This window comes from Rhinichthys klamathensis, unplaced genomic scaffold (genome assembly GCF_029890125.1).
Source record: "Rhinichthys klamathensis goyatoka isolate OS25496 unplaced genomic scaffold, OSU_Roscu_1.1 h1tg000325l_1, whole genome shotgun sequence".
Classification (NCBI taxonomy): Eukaryota; Metazoa; Chordata; class Actinopteri; order Cypriniformes; family Leuciscidae; genus Rhinichthys; species Rhinichthys klamathensis.
Genome location: NW_026606840.1, coordinates 3,098,303 through 3,118,540, shown reverse-complemented (window position 1 = coordinate 3,118,540; position 20,238 = coordinate 3,098,303). Strand labels below are relative to the sequence as shown.

Genomic DNA, 20,238 nt, shown 5'->3' with positions numbered 1-20,238 from the left:
TGATTTAGTATCAATAAAGGCATGAGCTTTATTTATGTTGTGGGGTACACAGACAAAACAATTGCCTCCGTTGGAAAGCGGAAATCTTTCCTATAGTTTGAACCCATCAAGTTAAAAATATACTAATTTCATTTCAGGATAGATGAAATGTATCTATAAGCCATGCAGTCAAATAAACACACACTTCTGTCCACATGAAGACAGAGAGAACACGGTATGTGTGTGTGTGTGTGTGTGTGTGTGTGTGTGTGTGTGTGTGTGTGTGTGTGTGTGTGTGTGTGTGTGTGTGTGTGTGTGTGTGTGTGTGTGTGTGTGTGTGTGTGTGTGTGTGTGTGTGTGTGTGTGTGTGTGTGTGTGTGTGCGCGCGCGTGCGTGCGTGTATGTTGGAGTGTTCATGATGAAGGGAGGGGGGCCCTGCTGGTTTCTAGGATACACCCATCCATCTGTTAGTGCGGGGATTTGTTTTCAATGCGGTGCATTTTTCATCAGCGCTATATAATATAGCTCAGTTGTTCAAAATACCTGCATTACCAATGTTTAAAGTGTCTCAAATCTCTCATTATCAGAATCAACAATCCTAAAGATAATCACGTGTCTCTAGTCTGAAGCCAGCGAAAGGAAAATTTGGAAATGATATCCCGATTTGATAACCCGCATGTTTTCTTTGGAAATGGACAGCGTTTGAGAGAGACAGCTGAAGATCGTGTTGAGTGATATCTGCGGTGAAGAAGAGGAGTCCCTTACAAAGCCACTGCACGCACGCACGCACACACACACACGCGCTCAATCTCGCCACCGCGCGCACAGTCGCTCATCCACTTCACCGCTACAGGCATTTGCTACATTTCATCCACTTCTATAATCGCGCTTTGAACCACCATGGAAGAGAACATGGAAGAGGGACAGACACAGAAAGGTATTGTTATATTGCTTTCCCTTCCATCTCCCCATTTTACATCACGCGCGCTTGTCTTAGTGTTAATGCAGCATACGTGTTAAGACTATTGATGGTTACTGCCAATGATTAATTTTTTGACGTTTCATTACTTGTATTTTTAAAGGCTGCAGCTCAATTTGCAGTGATTTTGATAAAGATCAGTGGTTCTGTTAATTGCGGCTGGTGGGGTTTCAAATGCACTGCTCGGTCTATGGAAATTACCATTGTCAGTGCGCTCGTTTGTCTCATGCGTTTTGTGCTTGTCTTAATGAATAATGAGGATTTGTCACCGCTCTCTTTTCTTTCTCCCGCTCTTTCTATCTTTCTTTCTACCATTGGGCTGCTCTGGTTATTACCACAATTCAGCCATTATACACTCGGGTCAGATTAGATTAGTGTGGCTGTTCGCCGCCTTTGTCTCTTAAACCAACATGACATCATGACTTTGCGTAAACATACACGCCACTTTCATATGATTTAAAGCTGCAGCTTTTGTGATGTGTTTGGCTTGGGAGGCATGTGGAAGAGGGCGCCTTGCTGCATGTATTAAGTATGAGTTATGAGAACATGCTAAATGCAGGAATGTTTTGGATTTATTAAAAATGCACTAAGTTTATGTACAGGTGAGAGGAGGTTTCAGATTTTTCTGATGCAGATGCTTTGTTTAGTCTTAAATATGCCCCCCACAATGTCTCTCCCACTCACACGCCCACTCTCTTGTTTCATTTTTATATTATTGCTGTAGTTGGACGTGCTGGAAAAAAAATGGGTGGCAAATATAAGGTGGGGCTGTGGGGAGTTAAAAGAATAAGGCCGGTTGCTATGGCATGAGTGGATATGTGTCATCTAAATGGTTCTATATGAGCAACCGCAGTTCTCTTTAAGTAACGGCACTGCCATAACTGACCCACTTCTGATTGAGAGAGAGAGAGAGAAAGAGGCTGGGGCAAGAGAGAAAAGAAATCAGGGCGTCACTGAGCATGCAGAATTATCTCTTTTTAACCCATACTGCATACCTCTGCCTTGTAACTCGCCTCAGAAAACAAACTGACCAGCTGTTGATCAAAATGCCATGTGTCTGAACAATCTAGGTTCGGTAAGGCTTGATATGAGAGAGTTTAAATTCAATTCACATAGACTTTAAATAGAATGTGCGTTGGTTTCTGCCGATGCTGGTCTTGGCTGTCAATGTGAACACCCACAATGAAATGCTTTACACATACAGCCTACAGAAGCTGCTCAACAGATGTGCAGTCCTTCAGCATTTCCTGTGAAAATCAATTATTTCCACTTCACTCATGTGAGGAACCACTTCGCAATAACAGTGTTTAAAGACTGCCCATGGGGACGGACAGTGGGGGATTCTCTCAGACCCAGTCCAGCTCTCTCTCTCTCTCTCTCTCTCTCTCTCTCTCTCTCTCTCTCTCTCTCTCTCTCTCTCTCTCTCTCTCTCTCTCTCTCTCTCTCTCTCTCTCTCTCTCTCTCTCTCTCTCTCTCTCTCTCTCTCTCTCTGTGAATGAATTTCCAGTCCTCATTGCTGATGGTCTCTTCCTTCTTAATGTCTTGTTCTCACTGGGAATAAAGATATCATTTAATAATTAGTGTGTTGAAGTAGTTATGGGGTGGCAAGAGAGAAGGAACTGGCAAAGGAATTAAGAGGAGTAGACCTGGCTGTGGATATAAAGATTTCATTAGACAAAAACTGGCTGGTTTTGGGGGTTAAGATAGATAAATCATTCATCTTCAGCAGATGGGAGAGTGCTCTGGATTAATTTTCATCTTTAGTGTCCATAAGTGGATCAGCAAGATAAGCTACCGTCACCACACCAAGCCATGCACTTCCAATGGATATAATTATGAGTTTTTGTGTCTGTACTGTAGCCTATGTGTGTGCATGGTTTGTTGAGACTGAAACCATGGCCATAATATGATTTTCATTGAAATGTAGAATTGTACCACTGTAGCATATCATTAGAACCATTGCATCATTGGTATTGGATACAAAACTTCTTGAAGTCATAAATCAAAAAAAGTAATTACACTCCTATGAGTGCATAGATTAAGCCTCTGCTTGACCTGCAGGCAGTTTTTAGATGGAAACTGTGCTGATCTTGCTCTTGGGACATGCTACAGTGCATAGCAAAATTAAATACTCATTCTTTCTCCGCAGCCATCATTCAAACACTCTCATTAACTGCATAGACTCTAATGTAGAAGGGAAAATCAATTCTCTGCGCTTTGATTTGCGGATTCATATGCTTACTAACATTATTTAGGCATTGTTGTGAAGCAGCAGATTGGATAAATCATGTTTCATAAGGTCTTAGTGAATAGGTCACAGTGTCAGTCAGAACAGGATCTCCAATAGCTCTCTGTTATGATATAAATATGGCATTTGAGTGCAGTTTTGAGAGAATTTCAGTCTTGAATTTCTTTTTATGTTCTCCTAAGAAAAATAATTTTGTGTTGTCCTGATGTTGATGATCATAGATGGCCCAAGGTTCATTGCTTTAAATAATCTAGGGTGTATTTAAACCGGAGTGTATGTTAATGTTCCAACAGATTCTGAGGAAGTACTCGAAAAACGAAAAACATTATGCAGATACTGACTTTTCAAAAATGTGTTTGCTTGTTTTTTTTTAAAGACATGATGTCATAGAACTGAAGATTTGTTTTCACTTTCAGAAAGATAATTATTGACAGAAAAAAAAAGGACTTTGAAGTTTAGATACTTCATTCAAGATATGAAGTATCTTGAAGTATGGATTCAGAATGAGATTCTCTGTTATTGATCTTTTGTTGCTTTTTCTTTGCCACTTCAAAAATATGATAGCTCTGTGTGCTCATTCGAAATATGTCACTTCTTCCTGCCTCTTGATAAATGATGTCCTCTGGGATAGAAACTCTTTGATTGATGTCCTGGGCTGTTTCAGTTGAAACATTTCATGTTTCATTATATTGTGCGCCTGTTGGATGCTTCAGTCAAACCTGTTTGCTTTTTAGCCTTTTAGATTATTATTGCATACTACATTTATTTTTCAGGGCACTCAAAAAACTGTAACAAGAATGAGTTAATAGTGCCTTGTGACATACTATTCTCTTCTTGAAACAACCTAGCAGTGTGCATCTATTAGTGCCTTAAAGCTATTAAACTGACACTACATCCATTTCAGTATGTGTGAAATACATTTAAATGATTTTGATGAACACTAGTGTAATCAAGCCAATAAGCTTGATCAGAGTGTCCTAAAGCTGTTTTCAACGAGCATGGCAGCCACTGCTTACAACATAATAGAGGCCAAGTATCTGAATCAAAGCTTTTGTTCGGCTTTATTGATTTTACAGGTTTAGTTAGAAAGGTGAAATTCATGAATTAATCTGTCAGGGATCCTACAGTCATGGGGAATTCCAAATAGATTTCCAACCCTGGACAAGACATGGAAATTAATACATTCTCAGTTCAATCATTTTAAAATATGTTTTAAATTATATATTTTTTAATCATAAAATGCTTGGAAAATAAATTGAAAAAATGTCCTTGCCTTTATTTTTCAGGTTTGTGGTCATTTATGAGATGCTTTCCGTTTAAAGTCCCTCTGTGGTGAAAATCAAGTTTTTAATGTAGTTTATATGTCTATGTGATGTCCCCTATCAAGGGAACTCCCGCTGTGTAGTTACGCTGTGGGAACACCCCTGTGTGATTGTGTCGTGAAGCACGTGTATAATCAGTCCAATGGAAGAGCGAGACGTCATGGGCGGGTGATGTCATAGACCAGGAAGCGCCCCTGAAAACAGATCGCGTCAGCTTCTGTGCCTTCAGCAAGCGCTCTCTGTTTCAGTCCTTGTCTATTTATTGTTGTCTGTCAAGTTCACAATATATATATATATATATATATATATATATATATTATATCATGGCGAGCAAGCAAGAATTTAAGCGTTGTGCTGTTCCCTGCCCTCGTTTCATCACTGGTGGGGACACACATCAGCTTTGTGTTGCTTGTTTGGGAGTGGAGCATGCCGAGTCAGTTCTCGAGGGAGCTGACTGTGAGCATCGCGAGAGAATGTCCGTGAGGACACTCTGCTCCGGCCAGGCGTTTTTCGAGGAGGACGGTTTGGTACGTGTTCAACTATAGATGTTATTCGATCTGCGTCATCAATGTTTGCGGCGGCCATATTGTTGACATAGAAACCACGGCAACTGTCAGTCTGTCAATTGACAAGCGAGGCAGCGTCGGTGTATTATCACTGTATTTTTTTTTTAAACAGCGTGATGGTGTGTTGTGTAATACACGGCTGTTCTAACAACAGCAATAAGAACCCCAGAGTTAGTTTTTGTGATTGCGATAAGTTACCGACTGTCAGAAAACGTGAAGGGAAGGAGACAGAGTTGAGCCAGCGCAGGAGAGGCTAGCTAGGATAAATAGGCTAAACTTTCAGCCAACTCACCACAGAAAAGTCTGTTCCCATCCTTTTACCACAGGTTTCACACATAATCCGTGTGCAATGCGTGTGCGGTGCGTATACGGTAACGTTAGCTGCTACAGAAGCAGGACGCGCTACAGTGCTTTATATGCTGCATTTGCAGTGCGTAACTGATCCGCGGCTGTACCACAAACACCCCGGTACTCACTATTTTTATTTTAACACATACTCACTATTTTAACAACGTAAGCCAATTATTCCATGCATTACTTCTATATATTAAGTTGCTCAAGCAAGTGGTCAAATATGTAACCATGTACTTATATTAAAATCGCAAACATTTTAAATGAAAACTTAAAATTGACAAAAACAACCGACTCTCATGCCTTTTCTTTTGCATTTACATTTTAATACAACAAATCTTGCATGTCACAAAGAACTTGTTTTTCCACCTCCACGAATGAGACAAGTGTCGTTCATTATGTTGCCTTGTTGAGGTGCATTGTAGTTTGTATACGGATACTGTATGAACGAGATCGTTATAAACATCCGGATAAGTTACGGCTGGCAAAGTGGCAATAAGGACGGATCTTTACTTAAGCTTGATTGGTGTGGACCCACATCAAATAATAGCATTATCTTCTCTTGATACCGACGAGATGAAGCCAGGCTACTGCTCCCCTCAACTCAAATCTGCGCGCGGTTAGGGGCAGCAGGACAGATCTCATGTCAACAATATGGCCGCGGTTAGCTACTTCCGGTGTTTGCGAATAAGGTCTATAGTAATGTTATGGGTGTTTCTGATTGTGGTTATCTGGCGGTGCCTCGGGTGGAAGAGACGCTTGCGAGCTATCTCTCCCCTGAGTCAGCGTCATCATTAAAAGCCCTGACGCTACCCACCAAGCCTTTAAATCTACTTCCACGCTGGTGGGTAAAGCTTATTCAGCAGCAGGTCAGGCTGCATCATGCCTGCACACTGTGTCTATATTGCAGGCATACCAGGCTGATCTGCTGAAGGACATCGATGAACGTAAGGAAGTCAGCGCAGACGCAATTCGAGAATTGCATTGCGCAACAGACCTGTTTCTCCGGGCCACCAAGGAGACGGCCAAATCAGTGGGCCAGTCTATGGCAGCCCTGGTGGCCACGGAGCGTCATCTCTGGTTAAATCTTTCTGATATAAAAGATAAAGATAGGTCTGTTCTTCTGGACGCCCCGCTTTCACCTTCAAGTCTGTTCGGCGACATTATAAATTGTGTCGTTGATAGGTTTCAAGAAACAAAAAAGCAAACAGCAGCATTCCAGAGGTTTCTTCCTCGACATTTCGATGTCCCCGAGACTGCTGGGCTGATAATAAATATTAAATCTGAGCAGTCTCGTCCGGCTACAAGCTCCTCACAGCACAGAGTGCAGGGCTCCTCCACAAACGGGGGAACCTGGGTGGTGGTCGCTGTCCAGGTCAACTAGGGGTAGGCAAGATCTGAGGACTGTCATCTCCAAGAAGGCTTGGACTAAGAAGTCCTGACGCCAATGGTGTCAGACTTCTGAGGGTGGTCCCCTCCAGGGATGGACAATTTCGAGATATCGTTTCTCCTCGGCGCCCTCTGGGGAGTGATTCTCTGAGGAGAGTCGTAGCGTTGCCACATCGGTTGTTCCCTGCCGGTTCGCCGCTTCAGGGCACCAAAGTGACTGTTCAACAAAATCCAGAGGCCAGTCTCGAGAGACTGGTACCCTTAGTAGAATTTCTAGCAGCGTGGAAACTACTGCCAAATATTTCTCAGTGGGTCCTGCATATAATAGAAAAGGGTTACACAATTCAGTTCAGTTCTCGACCACCCAGATTTCAAGGGGTCCTTCCCACAGTGGTGGAGCCAGAGCAGGCTCTGGTTATGGAGCAGGAAGTACTGACGCTTCTGCGAAAAGGGGCTATAGAAAGGGTTCCTCCTCCCAGTAGAGAGTCAGGGTTTTACAGCCGTTACTTCATCGTTCCAAAAAAGGGTGGTGGGTTGCGTCCTATTCTAGATCTGCGTCTTTTAAACAGCAGAGTTCAAAAGCTCAAGTTCAAAATGCTTACACTCAAACAGATTGTGTCAATAGACTTGAAGGACGCTTACTTCCATGTAGTGATCGACCGATATATCGGCCGGCCGATATATCGGGCCGATATTTGCGGTTTTTACGTGTATCGGAATCGGCCGATACGCGGCTGCTGCGTTCGCCGATAGTTTTTTCCCGGCATTATTTATAGACAGGCGTCCACAGGCAGCTCTGTGCTGCTGGAGACGCTGCAGTTCACGTGCAGACCCTGCACTGTCCCTCCCCCACTAGCAGAGTGCAACCTGCGCTTCAAGATAACGGTAACTTTTAAACTTTCAAAGCATCTTTTAACTGTTTGACTGCTGAAATATTGTCAAACACTTTGAAAATGGAAACACGTTGCTTTATAACTGTTATGTGGTTGCAACTATATAGCTAAGCAAGTTTGTGGGTCCAAATGGAAAACGCGAATGACTCGTCTATAAAACTGCTTGCTTGCCATTGTATTAAGGGAGCTGCAAATAGCTGTAGGCTATCCGTTCAGTATGCATTAGGGCTGTCAATGAATATTCTAAATACGAATATATATTCGAATAGTTTAAAAAAAACTGAATTTTGAAGGTGAAAATTAATATTCGAATGTGGAAAAACACGCCCGCGGTAGCAGACTAACGTTACCACAGCACAGCTCGCTCGGAGCGCTCAGTGTCGGTTCTATGTACTGTGAAACTTCAATTAATGTATTTGTTTCAATCACTGAATGAAGCCTGCTATATACCTTAAATTGCTTGGACAAAACTCTTGATCAGCACTCAACATTTGTTTGTTGTTGTTCATTTAAACCGGTATGCGCGGAGAGCGTGAGGGTGAGTGCGAGAGAGAGAGAGAGTCCGGGCGAGCCAGAGCGAGCTCTGCGGTCTTGGCCATTAGTTGATTTACTCGTTTTTTTTTGTAGTAATGCGTTGTCAAATATGTTTAAACTCAAATAAGCTACTTAATACTAGTAGTTATGTCTCTTTGTATTAATTTGTCCTGTTATTGACGTAATGCGCGTCATTGACCAAATGCACGACGATATGCTCAAATATGTTTTTTAGAGGGAATATACAAACGCCATTTGAGCAATTTTGACAGCCCTAGTATGCGTACGGTAGCTGTTACGAACACTGGTCATAGGATTAAGTAATACCAACGTTGTTCCGTGCTTTTTGCGACCACCTGGCTGAGGTTTGGACGCTTGTGGTGTGTGTCTCCCTCGCCATCGCAGTGATATTAGAGACTAGACATGCTCATTTTATTTTATGTAGAAAAATTTAAACCATGGCAGTAAATAGTTCGTTACTTTTAAAATGAAGTACAGTGTGCTCTGTGCACTTTATTATGCTGGTTGCTACTGTGTGCAATAGTGTAATTATTTTATTTATGCTTAAATATTTATTTTCAGCAGTGAACTTTTTTTTGTTCTACCTCATGTTTTTACTATTTGTTAAATATTGTTTATCTACTTGTTCTTGTTCTACCTCACATGTTTTTACTATTTGTTAAATATAGATTTTTTTACGTTAAATGAATGTTACTTTTATTAAATTGAGACCTGTAAGATTTGTTAACATCATGTCATTTTTATGATGTAAATTGAGGGAGCAAAATGTATCGGCTCCAAATATCGGCTCAAGAAAATCGGCAGCCCGTATCGGTCATCGGCTAAGGCTGATGGGGAAAAATCGGTATCGGCACTAAAAAATCCATATCGGTCGATCCCTACTTCCATGTATCTATCCATCCTCATCACAGGAAGTTCCTCAGGTTTGCTTTCGAGGGCGAAGCATACCAATATCGGGTTCTTCCGTTCGGCCTAGGTTTATCACCCCACACCTTTACAAAATGTGTGGATGCAGTTCTGGCTCCTCTAAAACTCCAAGGCATTTGCGTATTAAATTATATCGACGACTGGTTGATCCTAGCTCAATCTGAGCAGATGGCAGTTCGGCATCGAGATGTCGTTCTGTCTCGCATAAAGATGTTGGGGTTGCGGCTAAACGCCAAGAAGAGTGTTCTCCTCCCAGCTCAGAGGACCACTTTTCTAGGGGTGGTGTGGGATTCGACAACGTTACAAGCACGATTGTCTCCAGCACGTATTTCTGTGATTCTCACAGCCGTAAAAGGGGTAAAATTAGGCCAGTCATTCACTGTGAAACAGTTTCAGAGACTGTTGGGTCTCATGGCAGCTGCGTCCAACGTAATTACTTTTGGCCTTCTGTACATGAGTCCCCTGCAGTGGTGGCTCAGGACCAAGGGGTTTTCTCTGAGGGGAAATCCGTTCCGCAAGATCAAGGTCACGCGGCGATGCCTTGGTTCCTCGCCCAGGGCACAGTGTTGGGGGCTTCTTGTCGATGCGTAACGCTATCAACGGATGCTTCCCTCACAGGATTGGGGGCATGGGTGGCCGCTCAGCGACAGGTCTCTGGCAGGACCATCAGTTTTCTTGGCACATAAATCGGCTAGAAATGATGGTGGTATATCATGCACTCAAATACTTCCTGCCAGACCTGAGAGGCCACCATTTGCTTGTCCGCACGGACAACACATCGGTGGTCTCCTACATCAACCATCAGGGGGGTCTGAGGTCTCGATTATTATGCAAACTGGCTCATCAGATCCTCCTATGGGCCCAGGGGAAGTTACTGTCAGGGGAGTATATATTCCAGGGCATCTGAATGTGGGAGCAGATATCCTGTCAAGGCAGGGGCTGAGGCCTGGGGAGTGGAGACTTCACCCCGAGGTGGTGGAGCTCCTATGGGAGAACTATGGTCAAGCTCAAGTCAATCTTTTCGCATCATCCGATACAACCCATTGTCTGCTTTGGTTCTCCCTCACATATCCAGCTCCTCTCGGACTGGATGCGATTGTGCAGGAGTCGCTACACCTGTACACTTTTCCCCCAGTATCAATGCTCCCGGGAGTTCTGGAGAGGGTTCGCCAGGAAGGGGCTCATCTATTATTAGTAGCCCCACACTGTCCGGCCCGAGTGTGGTTCTCAAGCCTAGTGTCCTTTAAGGACGTCTCTCCGATAGAGATTCCTGTCTGGAGGTACCTGCTGTTCCAAGCAGGGGGCACGATATTTCACCCTCACCCAGAGTTGTGGAAACTGTGGGCCTGGCCTCTGAGGGGGCCCAGCTCATAGAATCCGGTCTCTCATCCTTCAATCCAGAGCTACCTCCACGAGAAAACTTTATGCATTGAGATGGAAATTTTTCTCTACCTGGTGTGGAGAATGTAATTTGAATCCTGTTAACTGCCCGGTTGGTTCAGTTCTTGATTTCCTTCAAGATTATCTCCTTCCACCTTAAAGGTGTATGTAGCGGCTTTATATGCTTATCGCACCCCTCTGGGGGCTACTTCTCTTGGGAGAGATCCTCTTATTTATCGTTTTCTCCGCGGCACATTGAGGCTGAGGCCTGCACTGCACTCTAGAGCCCCGGCTTGGTATTTGGCCATTGTACTTGAGGGTCTGGCCTTGGCTTCCTTCGAGCCTATTGAAGTGGTTTCAGAAAAGTTGCTTACACTAAAAACTTTGTTTCTACTTGCTATTTCTTCTATCAAGCGATTTGGAGATTTGCAAGCCCTTTCGGTTGCTCCTTCATGTCTGGAATTTGCACCTGGTATGGTGAAAGCATTTCTACACCCTAGACCGGGTTACATCCCTAAGGTCCCTACTAATGTTGCAGCCCCAATTGTGTTGCAGGCCTTTTTCCCTCCACCTTTTAATACCCCAGATCAGGAAATACTCAATAGCTATCCCAATGTGAAGGCTGCATCCTTTGAAGGCCGCGGACTGCGAAGGATGCACCCTTTTCGTCCTTCGAAGGACGCACCATGTAGCCTTCATGGGATTTCCTAATTGCGCAACCAGGTGTTCCCTATTAGCGGTGCGAGAGTACAGCTGCCATCCTGTTCAAGTATTGGGTGTTAACTTACGTAAATAATGTAATGAAATATGAAAAGAAAAGAAAACATACATAGGCATATATATATATATATATATATATATATATTAGGGATGCCACAATTCTCAATATAATATTGAACCGTTCGTTACGAAATCCACGGTTCAATACGCGCTTGTGAATTGCGGTTTTTCAGTTTTACGTTTAAATGATTTATGTGCGTTTTATTTCTCTCCGAATTTACTGTTTGTATGTGCCTGTAAGTCTACGAGCTGAGATGAGGAAACTCCTCCCCGCGACGGCCGCGAGTAAGTTAGGGGGCGCGCGGCTTAACCATCATTCCACACTTTAACATTATAAGTGCCGGTGAAGTGAGGCTACAGTGCGCCAGCGTCTTTCAAATCCATGGCGTGGGGACATTTCGGTTTTGCCGTTGAGTATAATACCGAGGAAGAAAAAAACGGTAAACAAAAAAATGACTGTGTGCAAGCATTGTTTTACATGTGTAGCCTACTCAAACGGAAACCTCAAAATACAGGAATAGATAGCTGACCTAAGTGAAATTGCACTTTACATTCTTAATGAAGGACAGTGTACTGGATTACTGTTAAGTTTAATTAAGATGGTTTATTTATGTTTACTGAAGTGCTAGTGTTTATTTGAAATGGTCAATTTATGTTTACCAACTTCACATTATTATTAGAATTTATTAGGATTAACCCCTTGAGATGTATCATCTCGTTTTCGAGGGGGTCCTTACAGTGAAACACAATTACAGAAAAAACAAAATTACAATTAATACATCAAACAACAAGACACCACCAATATAAAATACACACATATATATATACATACATACACATACATGTATACATATACACATACACATATATATACAAATACACATACACACATACATACACAACAATACACAAAACTACAACACCAGTTTCAATGATAGCATGTGCAATCTACTTTCAAATAAAATAATAAAGATTGTTTAAACAACCGAAATGAAGTAATGGATCTAATATGTATGGGTAAATTATTCCAATCTAATAGGGCTTTAAACATAAATGCTCTCTTACCAATTATTTTTTTAACACGAGGAACAAAAAAGTAAGTCTGGACAGAATGCCTAACATGATAGTTTGAGGAAAAGAGTACAAAATATTGTTGTAGATAACTAGGATAATCAAAATAAATACATTTAAATATAAATTGGAGCCAGTGCGTCTGCCTTCTCACATTCAAAGGTGGCCACTGAAGTGCATCATACATTGTACAGTGGTGAGTGGAAAAAGAACATCCTAAAACAAATCTACAAATTCTATTATATGCCGAATTAAGTAAGACAAGATCAGATTTTAATGCTGTCTGATAAACCACATCACAGTAATCAAACAATGGAAATATTAATTGAGCAACTAGTTTCTTACGAACACTATAAGTAAAGCAATTTCGAGATCGATGCAAGATACTCATTCCAACGTTGACTTTTCGTAAGACATGATTAATGTGAAGTTTAAAGGAAAGTTTAGAGTCGAGCCATACACCAAGGTATTTAATAGTATCAACTCCATGCAGAAGAGTACCGTCTTTACATAATATAGCACAAGAACAGGTTTTGGAATTAAGTTTATGTCTAGAACCAAAGATCATAGTATATGACTTGGTTTTATTAAGCACTAATTTGTTAGCCAATAGCCACTCTTGTAAACTATTAAAATCCGATTGAAGAGATAATTGAATTTGTATAGGGTCAAAATTAGAAGTATATATGACAGTATCGTCCGCATAAGTTGAACCTGACAATTTTTAAGAAGTAATGGTAGATTATTTACATAAATAGAAAAGAGAAGTGGTCCTAAAACTGAACCTTGAGGCACACCACGTTGTTGAATCAAAAAATCTGATTTGTTTCCATTTAAGACAACACATTGTTTCCTGTTATGTAGATATGAATTAAACCACAAAATAGAATTTTTTGAAAAACCAATAGCATGAAGTTTATCTAAAAGCAAATAATGATCAACCAAATCAAAAGCTTTAGTCAAATCAAGAAAAATAGCACCTGTGAGCTTGCCGTTATCTGAAGCTGAAAACACATCATTTGTAAACTTAAGTAGTGCAGTGGTTGTGGAATGGTTAGTCCTAAAACCAGATTGAGATGGTGATAAAATATTATTAATACATAAGTAATTTGAAAGTTGCTTATAAATTAATTTTTCAAAAACTTTGGATATAGAACATATAATAGATATTGGTCTATAATTATTGATATCAAGTACATCACCTCCCTTATAAAGTGGAGTAATGCGTGCACATTTCCAGATCATCGGCAATTCACATGTGGACAATGAAAGATTAAATAAATCAGCTAGTTGATACATAATAATATGTGAAGTTAGTTTAAGATACCTATTTTCAATTCCATCTAATCCTTCACCACTAGTCACTTTTAATTCATCGATTGCACTCTGAACATCAATTGGAGCAATCCTCCCAAATGAAAATGAACTATTACATAATGTAGCCACATTAGAATTGTATGTTTATTTTCACATGTATGTTTATTTTCAAAATTTAGGAATTTATTTGTTCCCCAGTTTGTACATGGACTACCAGCAGCTGTGAAATGCAGTGTTAATTCTATATTATACCGTAAAACTTCAAATAATAGCCCTGGCTTTTATCTTCCCAAATCGTCGAACTGCACCGGCTCGTATTTGAGACAAGGGTCTATATGAGACCGGTGGCACTGGCCTTTATAATTTAGTGTTGAGATGTTGTTCATTGAGTCTATAATCTCTAAAAATCTCCAAATGGTCCACGTTAAACTGCGGTCTTCCATTCTTTTACTAATATGCGCGAGGGAGAGAGAGCAAGACAGCGCTCGTGTTGTTTGAAGACGTGAGAGTGTGCGCGCGCGGCCGGGGCGCTCTCTCTCTCTCTGCTCATTATGCGCCCTGTCAAGCGCAGCAGTCATTGTATTCTACATCACTCACCAATCAAAATTTGGCGGGACAAAAAATTGCTTTGGCTACCGCCAAAAAGCGGACGATCTGACGGTTTTAGAAGATTAACAACCCGAAACTAAAAAACAGACCCGGCCTCTATTTGAGACCGGCTTTTATTTACCCAAAACTGCAGCCACACCAGGCGTGTAAAAGAGACAGGCGTCTATTTGGGACTCGGCTATTATTTGAAGTTTTACGGTACTATACACTAGGAACTAGTGGACTTTTCTTAGCTTTTAAGTAAAATAATGGAGTATTGCAATAAATCGTTTTTATTTTTTTCTCCTTAACCTCTTACTGTTCCGGCTAAGAATAATTAAAAAAAAAAACATGTGTCAAGCCATCAGAACCGAACCGAACCGAAAACAGTGGTTAAAAAACCGAGGTATGTATTGAACCGTGGGCTAACTGTATTGTGGCATCCCTAGTTGCCAAATGGTTCCATTGACAAGACCAAAGTGATCTGTGTGTTTTGTCGTTGTGAACTGAGCTATCATCATCGCAGCACGTCCAGTCTGAAAACCACTTGATGATGGCCAAGCACACACACAGCTGATGCTAATTCTCCGCCCCGCCCCTCGTCAATATCAGGACCTCGTCAGTATTTCTTTCACCCTTTTATTGATGGACAGTGTTACATTGTGTGAGAGATTATTTGCTCCAAGTGATAATGTTTTAGTGTGAAATTGAACACAGTATTGTCAATGTTGTTTTCAATAAAAAAAACATTTGCACAAAGCAAGCCGATCCACTTTTCCATGTTGATAAAAGCATTAAAATGAGAAAAAAATGGGACAAAAAGAAATCAAGAGACATTTAGAATAGATAAAAATGTGCGATTAATCACGAGTTAACTATGACATTAATGTGATTAATCGCGATTAAATATTGTAATCGTTTGACAGCACTAATATATATATATACTGTATATATTCAATCACTTATATCACTTATGAACATTACTTATATCGTATTGCGTAGGCTATTGATGCGATTTTGTAGGCTTGTCATGTATTATTTTTATTATGTACAGAAATGGACCATGGTGAAAATATTTACACAGGTTTTCAACCCCATTTGAATTTAAAACCCAGTTGAATATAAAAAGTCTAGTGCAAAAGTTACTCCCGCCCGTCATCGGCAGCTGTCAGTCACAGTTGCTAGGCGGCAAGAACAATCCTCCGTAGGCTAGACCGGTCCGAGCGCTTCAGATGCGCACTTTGATATGGGACACAGCTGTAGTTAGCAACAATTTGTTAATATTGTGAAAATAGACCTACATTTTGTCACTTTAATTTTCAAAATAACCAGTGGTGGAATGTAAGGAACTACATAATTCGTTAAGTATTCACGTACAAATGTGAAGTAGCCTACTTTTTCCCTCACAGGACAGCAACACTACACATTGTTTTACATTAAACTACACAAAAGTATATAGTTTAAATGTATCAACCTTGCAAACACTCAGAGACCATTACAAAAATAAACAATGTCCAGAGCCATGAATTCTCTTTTATTTACACATTTAAAGTTGCATAAAATGAAATAATGAATAATATAGAAATAATGTACATAAATTATTTTTTTTCCTTTTAAAAAAATATAAGTGAAAAAAAGTTAAGCAAGAATATATATATATATATATATATATATATATATATATATACACTCACCTAAAGGATTATTAGGAACACCATACTAATACTGTGTTTGACCCCCTTTTGCCTTCAGAACTGCCTTAATTCTACGTGGCGTTGATTCAACAAGGTGCTGAAAGCATTCTTTAGAAATGTTGGCCCATATTGATAGGATAGCATCTTGCAGTTGATGGAGATTTGTGGGATGCACATCCAGGGCACGAAGCTCCCGTTCCACCACATCCCAAAGATGCTCTATTGGGTTGAGATCTGGTGACTGTGGGGGCCATTTTAGTACAGTGAACTCATTGTCATGTTCAAGAAACCAATTTGAAATGATTCGAGCTTTGTGACATGGTGCATTATCCTGCTGGAAGTAGCCATCAGAGGATGGGTACATGGTGGCCATAAAGGGATGGACATGGTCAGAAACAATGCTCAGGTAGGCCGTGGCATTTAAACGATGCCCAATTGGCACTAAGGGGCCTAAAGTGTGCCAAGAAAACATCCCCCACAACATTACACCACCACCACCAGCCTGCACAGTGGTAACAAGGCATGATGGATCCATGTTCTCATTCTGTTTACGCCAAATTCTGACTCTACCATCTGAATGTCTCAACAGAAATCGAGACTCATCAGACCAGGCAACATTTTTCCAGTCTTCAACTGTCCAAGTTTGGTGAGCTCTTGCAAATTGTAGCCTCTTTTTCCTATTTGTAGTGGAGATGAGTGGTACCCGGTGGGGTCTTCTGGTGTTGTAGCCCATTCGCCTCAAGGTTGTGCGTGTTGTGGCTTCACAAATGCTTTGCTGCATACCTCGGTTGTAACGAGTGGTTATTTCAGTCAAAGTTGCTCTTCTATCAGCTTGAATCAGTCGGCCCATTCTCCTCTGACCTCTAGCATCAACAAGGCATTTTCGCCCACAGGACTGCCGCATACTGGATGTTTTTCCCTTTTCACACCATTCTTTGTAAACCCTAGAAATGGTTGTGCGTGAAAATCCCAGTAACTGAGCAGATTGTGAAATACTCAGACCGGTCCGTCTGGCACCAACAACCATGCCACGCTCAAAATTGCTTAAATCACCTTTCTTTCCCATTCTGACATTCAGTTTGGGGTTCAGAAGATTGTCTTGACCAGGACCACACCCCTAAATGCTTAAATGTGTATTTTTGGTGATCAAATATGCGTTTTAAGGGATACATTTATTGACTACTGGGGGACTTTAAATGTTTAAATGTCAGCAAGGACACTTTTATTGGATTTATAGGCTATAAACGCTCTTTCTCCATCAGAGGCTAATGTTGTGACTGCTCTAGAGGAGAAGTACTTGACCTGTGGGTTTTTAAGTCAGTGCCATCAAATAACACCAGCACACTTTTTTTTTTAACAAGGAAAACCTTGCTCATGAATAATGCAAGTGATGTAAAAGGGTTCTTGGATTGTTCAGAGAAGATTCAGAGAAAATGTGGTCTCAGCCTGCTGGGCAATTTTCTGCCATCTGTCTCTACTCTATTTTTATACTGTCAAACCTCTTTTTTGCATGAAGTCATGCTAATGGCATTGTCATTTCAGGTACTTCATAAAGCTGTCAATCATTTTATATATATATATATATATATATATATATATATATATATATATATATATATATATACATATATATATATATAATTACAGCTATTATGTGTCTACATACTTTTATTGTAGCTCAGTGTGTAAGAAAGACAGCAATGTGAGGTCATAAAAAAGAAGAGGTTAGTAAAAAAGCATCTAGTTTCTAGCAGATAATATTGTCTTAAAAAACATATTTCTTAAATGTTTCACTGATTCATTCCCTGATGCAGGGAGTTTTGACCATTAATAAATACATGTACATAATTTGTTTGTTATTTTTTTACATTTAAATTTTTTTTTATATATTGTATTATGCTATTGTCACTCTCTGTCATATAGGTTCTAAATCAGAATTGTGGCCTCATACAGCATAGAGTTATTTTTGTTGATGGCCTTCGACCATTAAAGTTCAGGTTTACTGATTAATCCTTAATGTCTACTGTCACTTGTAGAGTTTCTGCAAACATGATCTAACATTGCCACGTTGTGTAGTACCACTCACTGACAATATATCACCTTTGACAAGAAAGAGAAAAGTTGTTTAATACTATCCTCAACATCAGTGTAAAACAGGCATATGCTAAAACAGTGTACTACTTCGTCCTTGCACAGCTCAATTTCTCTCCTTCTCTCTCTAGAGTTCCATTGATTTCCATTTTTTGCTTTTTGTTTATATGCATTTTATATTTAATCATATATCACAAGTGATTTTGCAGGTCCTCTCTCTCTCATTTTATTGTATTTGGTCAACTTTATACTATAAAACATTTTTTAATGATCTATGCTGAGTATTGGCAATCTACCTGTCAATTTTGTGAGACTGTAACTGCCAAACAACAATATAAATACAAGTCAGCACATGATTGCATATACGCAGACATTTGGATATCTTGTGCTTTACACCGTCCAAAGTGAATAAAAACCCCCATATGTTGCATCTATTTAGCCAAAAAACTATTTCAGGTCCTTCTGGAATGAAACATGACAGGCAGACTCGCTCATTATCATATAAACAGTTTATAACTTTCACTCTTATTGAAGTAGATACAGTCTGGATGGGCAAACTCGGTCCTGGAGGGCGATAGCTCTGCAGAGTTTGGCTCCAACCCTGATAAACTCTCCTGCCTGTTGCTTTCTAGTAATCCTGAAGACATTGATTAGCTGGTTCAGGTGTGTTTGATTAGGGTCCCAGATAGATAGCAACCATCGGAACAATGTTAAATCAATGTTAATGTGTCAATTTTAACTGCATTGACTCAACATCACTTTTGCTCCCACAATTAATGTTGTATATATTTTTTTAAAGTCAATGTTACAATGTGATGTTGCTTCGACATCATGTTTCCACTCTCAGAAAATAAAACACAACAACTATAACAGCCTGAAATCAACTGGAAATAAAAGAAGACAATACATCTCTCAAAATCTCAGCATAAGTTATTTTTGAGAATTAACAGAGGTTTAAATGTCAATGTTTTATTGAAAATGTTTGGTCACCATTATGGTGATCGGTGGTTGCTTTTAGGTGAGTTCGTGGTAACAGTGTTTACTAAGACACAATTTGTTGCAAAGAAGGCCAGAAACAAAGATAATCAGTTAAAATAGCTTTCAGCATCATAATTCACTAATCGTACCATTGATCAAAAGTGGCAATTTGTTATTAACAAATTATATTCACAAACAGTACTTTTTTACCACAGATCAGACATTCTGAATTTAGATTTGTAAAATACATTAAAGAAAAATATTTTTAGATACACATTGACATCAAGAATCAGCATATGAATCTCAACAAGGGTGACATGCTTCATGCTGCAATGCATGTTGGGAGCCACCATAGTGTAAAACTAGCATGCATTGTGGCATGAAGCATGTCACCATTGTTGAGATTCATATGCTGATTATTGATGTCGGTCTAAAAAAAAAAAATCCTGCGATGTATTTAAAAATCTAAATTCAGAACATCTGATCTGTTGCAAGAAAGTTTTGTTTTGACGGTGAATATAATCTATAGATAGCAAATAAATACTTTTGTTCAGTTGTAAAATGTGTTAACTATTCTACTTTTAATTATGCTGAAAACTATTTCACCTAATTATCTTTGTTTCTGGCTTTCTTTGCAACAAATTATATATTTTTGTAAACACTGTTACAAAGACCAGAAACTCACATAAAAGCTAAGAGTCAAACTGTCCAACTAAATCACCATAATGGTGACCAAACCTTTTCAATAAAACATCAACTACCAACCCTCTGTTAATTGCATATATATATATATATATATATATATATATATATATATATATATATATATATATATATATATATATATATAAAACCTTCTGCTGAGATCTTGAGAGATTTATTGACATCTTTTATTTGCAGTTGATTTCAGGCTGTATGGCTTTAAGTCGGTTGTAATTGTTGTTTCATTTTTTGAGAGTGCAAGCATGGTGTTGAACCAACATCATATTATAACATTGACTCAATGCCATTACCATTGATTTATGGATGAAATAAAAAAATAATTAAATCAACATTAATTGCGGGAGCAAAAGTGTGTTGATTAAATGTCGTGACCATTGACACATTAACATTGTTTTGATGGTTGCTTC

At 39.8% G+C, this 20,238-nt stretch overlaps 1 protein-coding gene across 3 annotated transcripts in view; it reads left to right on the top strand.

Moving 5' to 3' along the window:
• Positions 1–20,238, top strand: part of gpm6ab (glycoprotein M6Ab) — a 104,304-nt gene that overhangs the window by 51,098 nt on the left and 32,968 nt on the right. For 2 of the 3 annotated variants that reach the window (XM_056271720.1, XM_056271722.1), the window contains exon 1: positions 769–916. The exons of the other annotated variant lie outside the window; for it this stretch is intronic. In XM_056271720.1, coding sequence (XP_056127695.1) covers positions 880–916 — 37 coding nt within the window. In that variant the 5' untranslated portion in view covers positions 769–879. Of the gene's footprint in view, positions 1–768; positions 917–20,238 lie in introns of those variants that run through there. 3 annotated transcript variants of the gene reach the window in all.